Source organism: Coregonus clupeaformis, chromosome 2 (assembly GCF_020615455.1).
Source record: "Coregonus clupeaformis isolate EN_2021a chromosome 2, ASM2061545v1, whole genome shotgun sequence".
NCBI lineage: Eukaryota > Metazoa > Chordata > Actinopteri > Salmoniformes > Salmonidae > Coregonus > Coregonus clupeaformis.
Window position 1 is genome coordinate 1,210,180 of NC_059193.1, and position 9,652 is coordinate 1,219,831.

At 45.1% G+C, this 9,652-nt stretch overlaps 1 protein-coding gene across 3 annotated transcripts in view; it reads right to left on the reverse strand.

Annotated features, from left to right (window-relative positions):
* Nucleotides 1-9,652, reverse strand: part of LOC121550041 (plexin-A4-like) — a 415,766-nt gene that overhangs the window by 87,210 nt on the left and 318,904 nt on the right. For 2 of the 3 annotated variants that reach the window (XM_045225661.1, XM_045225663.1), the window contains exons 10-11: nucleotides 3,512-3,733; nucleotides 1,308-1,404 (exon numbers count right to left, since the gene is read on the reverse strand). In XM_045225661.1, coding sequence (XP_045081596.1) covers nucleotides 1,308-1,404; nucleotides 3,512-3,733 — 319 coding nt within the window. The remainder of the gene's footprint in view (nucleotides 1-1,307; nucleotides 1,405-3,511; nucleotides 3,734-9,652) is intronic. The other variant, XM_041862120.2, reaches the window with a different exon arrangement.

Here is a 9,652-nt window from a genome sequence, read left to right on the forward strand (position 1 = left end):
GGTGTAATCTACTATAATTTACAATACTGTAGCATATTACTTTCAGCACTTCTAAGAGCGATTTGAAACACGTATCTTGCATTGTTTGCTATTGTATTAACTGGTAGTTAAAACAACTAAATTGAAAAGATATCATTATGTTGTGTTTTGGTGATTAAACCAATGTTCTCATGACATTTCACAATAAACTTATATTTTAAATCAATGGTTGTGTGGTGAGAGATGTTCACATTCCAAATGAATGCACAATGACAGGTTTTGAATGAATGACTGGCTGTTTAACAAGTGTGACCAGTTTGGAGTTTTGTACTAATAGTTGTGAAAATGTACCACATACTTGTAAAAATAGTACCAAAGCGATAAAAAACAAACTGTATTAACCATTCCTTATATCCCTTTCATGGATGAATAAATAGACAGACAGACAGACAGACAGACAGACAGACAGACAGACAGACAGACAGACAGACAGACAGACAGACAGACAGACAGACAGACAGACAGACAGACAGACAGACAGACAGACAGACAGACAGACAGACAGACAGATAGACAGATAGACAGACAGACAGATAGACAGATAGATAGATAGATAGATAGATAGATAGATAGATAGATAGATAGATAGATAGATAGATAGATAGATAGATAGATAGTACAGCATATTGAATATTCTCTTTTAGTGTATTGCGTGTGTCGTCTGTGGTAATATGCTACTGGGCAGAGGGAGACAACTGACAGAGGAAGGTATGAAGCGAACAAGCACCACAGAGGAAGGTGTGAAGCTAACAAGCACCACAGAGGAAGAGAGACGAGAGAGAGAGAGAGAGATGGCGACTGGGGAGATGGAAAAAGGGAAGAGGACGAGGCGAGACGAGCGGTGTGAAGCTAACGAGGTGAACAGAAGGAGGGAAAAGGGAGAGAGAGAGAGAGAGACAGAGAGAGAGAGAGAGAGAGAGAGAGAGAGAGAGAGAGAGAGAGAGAGAGAGAGAGAGAGAGAGAGAGAGAGAGAGAGAGAGAGAGAGAGAGAGAGAGAGAAAGAGAGAGAGATAGATAGATAGAGATGCAGAGGGAAATGAGATGTGAGAGATGGAGAGTAAGGGAGAGAAAGAGAGGGAGATGAGAGAAGAGACAAAGTTATAACCAGACACCGCCGCCCACCGCAGCAAAGTAATGCCACTTCTGCGTCTGTGCCGGTGTCAGGGGGATGGATACCACCGCAACTGCCCGCCTGTTGCCATGGAGACCGGCTACACAGGCGATGGTGGTGATCGGGTGGGGTGTGTGTGTGTGAGGGGGGTCCTCACCTTTATTGTCGGCGGGGTTGTCGATGCTGAAGTCTCCATTCCAGATGACCGTCAGGTCCACAGGGAGGCTGCTCATCTCCATCCCATCATATGAGTACTGTTGTCGCCATGGGGACCCAGAGAGGGGGAGAGAGAGAAAGGGGGAGAGAGAGAGAGCACCAGAGAGAGAGAGAGAGAGAGCACCAGAGAGAGAGCGAGAGCACCAGAGAGAGAGAGGGGGGGTAGAGGTAAACATTCAACCCAGGTAGAGTACATTTTCACAGACAACTATCAAAGCTAGTCAGAGTGTTTGAGACACTCCCATTCAACAGTAGCATATCATTCAGCATAGAAACCCTTTCATTGGGAGTATTTCATTCCAGAACTGAATGACACATAATAGGATTGCTGAGGGAAGCTGGAATTTAGAGAGTGTATTTAAACTCATCAAGGCTATCTGCACATGTACAATGAGAGACATATCCTTGGGAATGGAGGACTGGTGCCAGACAGTGTAGGTATGTAGAGGAAATTGTCTTCAGCTCTATAGTACTGATTACTAGAAATGAGGGACCTGTATTGCGATTCTACAGTCAATAGCTCTCCAGACAGACTTGAGATAGAGTTGTGCTTGTGTGTGCATCTTCTGACTTTCACAAATAACTTCAAATATGTCTCTGACCAACTCTCTCGCTATCTCTCGCCAAACTATCTTCTTGACCGTAACCAGTCAGGCTTCAAGACAGGTCACTCAACCGCGACTGCTCTTCTCTGTGTCACGGAGGCTGTCCGCACTGCCAAAGCTGACTCTCTCTCCTCTGTTCTCATCCTCCTAGATGCATCCACTGCCTTCGACACCGTGAACCATCAGACCCTCCTCTCCACCCTCTCAGCGCTGGGCAGCTCAGGCTCTGCACACTCACGGATTGCATCCTACCTGGCAGGCCACTCCTCCCTGCACCACGTACTCTCACTACTGGTGTCCCCCAGGGCTCAGTTCTAGGCCCTCTCCTCTTCTGTCTATACACCAAGTCACTGGGCTCCGTCATATCCTCACATGGTCTCTCCTATCGTTGCTATGCGGATGACACTCAACTACTTTTCTCCTTCCCCCCTTCTTCACCCAGGTGGCGACACGCATCTCTGCATGCCTGGCAGATATCTCAGCCTGGATGTCGGCCCACCACCTCAAGCTCAACATCGACAAGACGGAGCTGCTCTTCTTCCCGGGGAAGGCCTCACCGCTCCAAGACCTCTCCATCACGGTTGACAACTCCATGGTGTCCCCCTCCCAGAGTGCATAGAACCTTGGCACCCTGTCATTCTCTGCAAACACCAAAGTAGTGACTCGCTCCTGCAGGTCATGCTCCTCAACATCCGTAGAGTACGTCCCTACCTCACACAGGAAGCGGCTCAGGTCCTAATCCAGGCACTTGTCATCTCCCGTCTGGACTACTGCAACTCGCTGTTGGTTGGGCTCCCTGCTTGTGCCATCAAACCCCTGCAACTTATCCAGAATGCTGCAGCCTGCCTAGTGTTCAACCTTCCCATGTTCTCCCATGTCAACCCGCTCCTCCGCACACTCCATTGGCTTCCAGTCGAAGCTCGCATCCACTACAAGACCATGGTACTTGCCTACAGCGCAGCAAGAGGAACTGCCCCTCCCTACCTTCAGGCTATGCTCAAAGCCTACACCCCAACCCGAGTACTCCGTTCTGCCACCTCTGGTCTCTTGGCCCCCCCTGCGGTGTGGGCAGCTCCCGCTCAGACCAGTCCAAGCTCTTCTTTGTCCTGGCACCCCAATGGTGGAACAACCATCCCCCTGAAACTAGGACAGCAGAGTCCCTGCCCATCTTCCAAAAACATCTGAAACTCTATCTCTTTGAAGATTATCTTAAATAATCTCACAGCAACCCCCTTGCACCCCCTCCTCACCCCCCCTAAAAATATAATAAAATAATGCCTTTTGTGAACTAACACTTTACTTTTCCCCCTAATAGCACTGACTTTGCTGATAGCTACTTTGAGGGAAAATGTACTCACTACAACTATGATATGTGGTCGTCTCACCTAGCTATCTTAAGATAAATGCACTAACTGTAAATCGCTCAATGACTAAAATGTAAATATCAAATACATCCCTTCCAACAATTTTCATTCATTGTTTACACCCAAAAACATACATACACAACCCCCCAACACACACCATCATCCCCTACACTCACCGAGGTGTTCTGGCACTGAACACTGCTGCTGTTGAAGCGGAGCGCGGGCACCCGCTGCTCCACGCCCTGGATGGTGAGCAGACACTCATAGCCCCGCTGTCCTGACTGTGGCTGGGGAAGGTTCTTTGCCCGTAGGGTGATGGGCTTCACCACGTTGACCGGCACCAGGATGCGCTCGGTGGGCAGCAGCTGGGGACACTCCTGCAAAAGCGACAGGGAGAGCTGGTCAGGAGGACCAAAACGACAGGAGCCAGACGTCAACAGTGTGTTACTCCCAATACACACTTGTTTCAGACTTAGAATTTAGCATAGTTGACTTTACTCGTGGTTGTCAAGAGTGAAAACATCAACAAGAAGTATTGACTATGTTATGACATTTGGGGTTATACTTTGAGGTCAATATCATACCGTATCGGCCATTCTAGGCTAACAGTGAACCTACGTCCTAGTAGAGTTCAACCCTGTAGAAATCTCCCTATAGGCCCAAGTCACTCCTCACATCCACTTACATGGTTATTACAGATACCATATCTAACTGTGAAACGACATTATGAATGAGTGTTTTTGGCGACTATGGTATTAACCCTGAGCTACAGCTGGAAGAGTTAGTGTTGGTTGCCTCTAGTGGTTAGGTAGTTATAGCTGGAAGAGTTAGTGTTGGTAGCCTCTAGTGGTTAGGTAGCTATAGCTGGTTGAGTTAGTGTTAGTTGCCTCTAGTGGTTAGGTAGTTTTGGCTGGAAGAGTTAGTGTTGGTTGCCTCTAGTGGTTAGGTAGTTATAGCTGGAAGAGTTAGTGTTGGTTGCCTCTAGTGGTTAGGTAGTTATAGCTGGAAGAGTTAGTGTTGGTTGCCTCTAGTGGTTAGGTAGTTATAGCTGGAAGAGTTAGTGTTGGTTGCCTCTAGTGGTTAGGTAGTTATAGCTGGAAGAGTTAGTGTCGGTTGCCTCTAGTGGTTAGGTAGTTATAGCTGGTAGAGTTAGTGTTGGTTGCCTCTAGTGGTTAGGTAGTTATAGCTGGTAGAGTTAGTGTTGGTAGCCTCTAGTGGTTAGGTAGTTATAGCTGGTAGAGTTAGTGTTGGTAGCCTCTAGTGGTTAGGTAGTTATAGCTGGTAGAGTTAGTGTTGGTTGCCTCTAGTGGTTAGGTAGTTATAGCTGGTAGAGTTAGTGTTGGTTGCCTCTAGTGGTTAGGTAGTTATAGCTGGAAGAGTTAGTGTTGGTAGCCTCTAGTGGTTAGGTGGTTATAGCTGGTAGAGTTAGGGTTGGTTGCCTCTAGTGGTTAGGTAGTTATAGCTGGTAGAGTTAGTGTAGATTGCCTCTAGTGGTTAGGTAGTTATAGCTGGTAGAGTTAGTGTCGGTTGCCTCTAGTGGTTAGGTAGTTATAGCTGGTAGAGTTAGTGTCGGTTGCCTCTAGTGGTTAGGTAGTAATAGCTGGAAGAGTTAGTGTTGGTAGCCTCTAGTGGTTAGGTAGCTATAGCTGGTAGAGTAAGTGTTGGTAGCCTCTAGTGGTTAGGTAGTTATAGCTGGTAGAGTTAGTGTTGGTTGCCTCTAGTGGTTAGGTAGTTATAGCTGGTAGAGTTAGTGTCGGTTGCCTCTAGTGGTTAGGTGGTTATAGCTGGTAGAGTTAGGGTTGGTTGCCTCTAGTGGTTAGGTAGTTATAGCTGGTAGAGTTAGTGTTGGTTGCCTCTAGTGGTTAGGTAGTTATAGCTGGTAGAGTTAGTGTCGGTTGCCTCTAGTGGTTAGGTAGTTATAGCTGGTAGAGTTAGTGTTGGTTGCCTCTAGTGGTTAGGTAGTTATAGCTGGTAGAGTTAGTGTTGGTTGCCTCTAGTGGTTAGGTAGTTATAGCTGGTAGAGTTAGTGTCGGTTGCCTCTATTGGTTAGGTAGTTATAGCTGGTAGAGTTAGTGTTGGTTGCCTCTAGTGGTTAGGTAGTTATAGCTGGTAGAGTTAGTGTTGGTTGCCTCTAGTGGTTAGGTAGTTATAGCTGGTAGAGTTAGTGTCGGTTGCCTCTAGTGGTTAGGTAGTTATAGCTGGTAGAGTTAGTGTTGGTTGCCTCTAGTGGTTAGGTAGTTATAGCTGGTAGAGTTAGTGTTGGTTGCCTCTAGTGGTTAGGTAGTTATAGCTGGAAGAGTTAGTGTTGGTTGTCTCTAGTGGTTAGGTAGTTATAGCTGGAAGAGTTAGGTTTGGTTGCCTCTATAGCCCTTGACAAGGTTTGAAGGGATGTGAGTTGGAGTGTGGCTGTCATACCAACAATAGGAATTAGATAGGTCAACAGAGCAGTGCATTATTATTACACTGACTTGTAAATGAACAGAGTGTTGACCTCACTGACATGCTAGAAATAGGGCCATGTGTTCCCATTGACATAATGACAGAGGTTCAATGAAAGCTGCTTCTGCTTTGATAAGCAAAGAGAAAGAGAGAGAGGCAGAGGCAGAGGCAGAGAGAGAGAGAGAGAGAGAGAGAGAGAGAGAGAGAGAGAGAGAGAGAGAGAGAGAGAGAGAGAGAGAGAGAGAGAGAGAGAGAGAGAGAGAGTGTGTCCTGATGAAGTTCTGTGTCTGTGTGTCTATGTGTAGAGTCTACAGTGATGTGCATACATACAACTCCCATCTCTTGGTGAGACAATTTCACTTTGTTAAACTGAGGGCTCAGATAAAGAAAGAGGAGAACAGAGTGAGAACATTGGGAGAGATAGAATGAGAGAGAGAGAGAGAGAATGAGGCAGATAAAATTCAGAGATACTATATAGAGAGATTGAGAGAAAGAGAGAATATGGCTGACAGAGAGAGAAAAAAACTAATAAAGCAAGAGAGAGAGAGAAAAGAGAGGGAGAGAAAGCGAGAGAACGGTACACAGAGAGTTAGAGAGTGAGAGAAGAAGGGGAGAGCAGATAAGGTGTCCTCTCTCGTTCCTGGAGTTGAGAAGTGAAGCGGAGCCGCCACGTTGCCTGATAACACTTGTTTGAAGTTCATTAAAAACCACTTGATTGGGTTACACTGAATGACTGGCTGGCTTGCATATAAAATGCTTCATGACACTATTCAAAAAGTCATTATAGATAAATTACAGAGGGGCACAAGGAGCAGAGGTGCACAAATAATGTTTGCTTTACAAAACTGAGGAGATATGACTAATTTCTGTTGAAAATGGAGGAGCCCTATTTTTGGATGTGTCCGGAATGGCCCCCTAATCCATATACAGTATAGTGCACTATATATAAGGAATAGGGTGCCATTTCAGACAGAGACAAGGTGAACTGGAGGGTACGATTAGTTGTGAAGTATCTGACATCATTTGATGATATCATTTTGAATTAGTCACTGAATTAAGTTGAATGTTCAAGTCAAACAATTGTGGACGTTATACATCACAAAGTCTTTGTATGTATTCCTGTTATGGTTTCACAACAACATTACGGAGAGCTTTTAAAACATCCTATGTAAAATGACTTCACACCTAGTAAATAAATTATGCAGAGCTTTCAAAACATCCAATGTAAAATGACTTCACACCTAGTCAATAAAATTGTGCAGAGCTTTTAAAACATCCAATGTAAAATGACTTCACACCTAGTCAATAAAATTATGCAGAGCTTTTAAAACATCCAATGTAAAATGACTTCACACCTAGTCAATACAATTATGCAGAGCTTTTAAAACATCCAATATAAAATGACTTCACACCTAGTCAATAAAATTATGCAGAGCTTTTAAAACATCCTATGTAAAATGACTTCACACATAGTCAATAAAATTATGCAGAGCTTTTAAAACATCCTATGTAAAATGACTTCACACCTAGTCAATAACATTATGGAGAGCTTTTAAAACATCCTATGTAAAATGACTTCACACTTAGTCAATAACATTATGGAGAGCTTTTAAAACATGACTTTATCCAATGTAAAATTAGAGTGTAGAAGTACTAACTTGTCAGGATGAGGATGAGGTGATAAATATATACACCATCAAACCACAGTCTAAAGCTGAAGTAGCTCTTTAGAAAGCCCCTAAACACACACACACACACACACACACACACACACACAGAGACAGACAGACACACACACACACAGTAACCGCTGCCTTAGAATTATATTATACAAAGTGATAAACGTCACTAGTCACAGGCATACAAAATCTCTGGCATCATCTGTCATTCTGACAATAGCAACGGGAATGGCAGACTTTAAATATCAGATTTCACTCACTGCTCAGCCCACCCTCGCCTTTCAATAACACCATCCACATATTTCACTTACAGCTGCACCCTATAGTACCTACACACACCACACACACCACACACACACACACACACTTGACAAAAAAAACACACCCCAGACTCACTTCTACATTACAGTTAACCATAATAGCGGTGTCGTCAGCGCTGTAATCACCCCCCCACTCCTCTTGTATCTCGCTGGGACTGGCCTGGTGTGACCATCCTCCCCCTCCCCCATCCATCACCGGGGCAGTAAATCCCCCCCCCCTCTCAGTGGGCTTGACGACGCCTGTCATATATCCCGGCCTGGATCCCTGCCTCAGATTTATAACACCATTAAGCTGATCTAATGTGTACGTGTTTATCCCCCCGCGATAAATAATGATGAGGACAGAAATAACCTGCCCCCCTGCTTGTCTCCTATGCTTACAGCTACTCACACCCACACACTTAGATACAGTACACACACACACACACACACACACACACACACACACACACAAACACGCACGCACATACACATACACACTATATTCCCAGGCCCATCCTCTGTCCTCTCCAGCCACCCTGACTGTGTGAGGTGTTGAGGGATGCTCAGTAGGCAGCTGCTGGCAGCTTTATGTGGAGAGTGATTGACTGCAAGCATAACAACAGAATAATTGAAGGCTGGAAGGGGCTCTTAATATGGAGTCTTCAGAGACGCCGTTCTGTTCTGCAAGAGCTGTTTTTGTCAGGCCAGGTTATTAAGACCTTACAGAGGAAGGAGGGAGGGAAAGAGTGAGAGGAAGAGAGAGGGAGAAAGACCTTCAATTAACCTTTCCATTGTTGATCACCTATCCTCAACCCTCAGCCAATCACTGAAGAGGATCAGAGAGGAGGCGGCACTTCAAGGAACATCACTCTGCCTTGGGCACAGAGAGGGAGAGATACTGAATGCTCCATTCACTTTGTGGCTGTCTCGCTCTCTCTCTCTCTCTCAATTCAATTTCAATTTCAATTCAATTTAAGGGCTTTATTGGCATGGGAAACGTATTTTAACATTGCCAACGCAAGTGAAGTTAAGTAGTAAACAAAAGTGAAATAAACAATAAGCATTAAAGTATCTCTCTCTCTCTCTCTCTCGCTCTCTCTCTCTGTCTCTCTCTCTGACACACACTGTGACTTCCCCATCAATCGATCAGACACTCCCTGACGTAGCTATATTTCCCACCCAACAGCAGCATGCTGGGAAGCAATGCTGTGTTGTCATCACACAATATCTCAGTGTTCAGTAAAAATCCTGCCAAACTGCCAGGGAACTCTGTGGCTGGTGGTGTTACTGTTCAAACTGCCTGTCATGATGTATGTCTGTCTGTCTGGGGGAACAGAGAAACAGCCATCAAACAGGCAAAGAGTCAATACAGGACTAAGATTGAATCGTACTAAACCGTCTTCCGATGCTCGTCGGATGTGGCAGGGCTTGAAAACTATTACAGACTATAAAGGGAAGAACAGCCATGAGCTGCCCAATGACACAAGCCTACCAGACGATCTAAATCACTTCTATGCTCGCTTCGAGGCAAGCAACACTGAAGCATGCATGAGAGCATCAGCTGTTCTGGATGACTATGTGATCACGCTGTCACGATCGTTGGTTAGAGATGAGGACCAAGGCGCAGCGTTGAAGGTGAACATATCCTTTTATTACTGATCACACGATCAAAACAATAAACGATAACGTGACGTCTACAGTTTAACACAAACCGAAATGAACAAGAAACCACAAACACAAAGTGAAAGACAGACAGTTAAATATGGCTCCCAATCAGAGACACCCAGCTGACACTCGTTGCCTCTGATTGGGAGTCACTCAGCCCAACATAGAAAATCAAACATAGAATTACACACCCTGGCTCAACATAACATAGTCCCCAGAGCCAGGGCGTGAC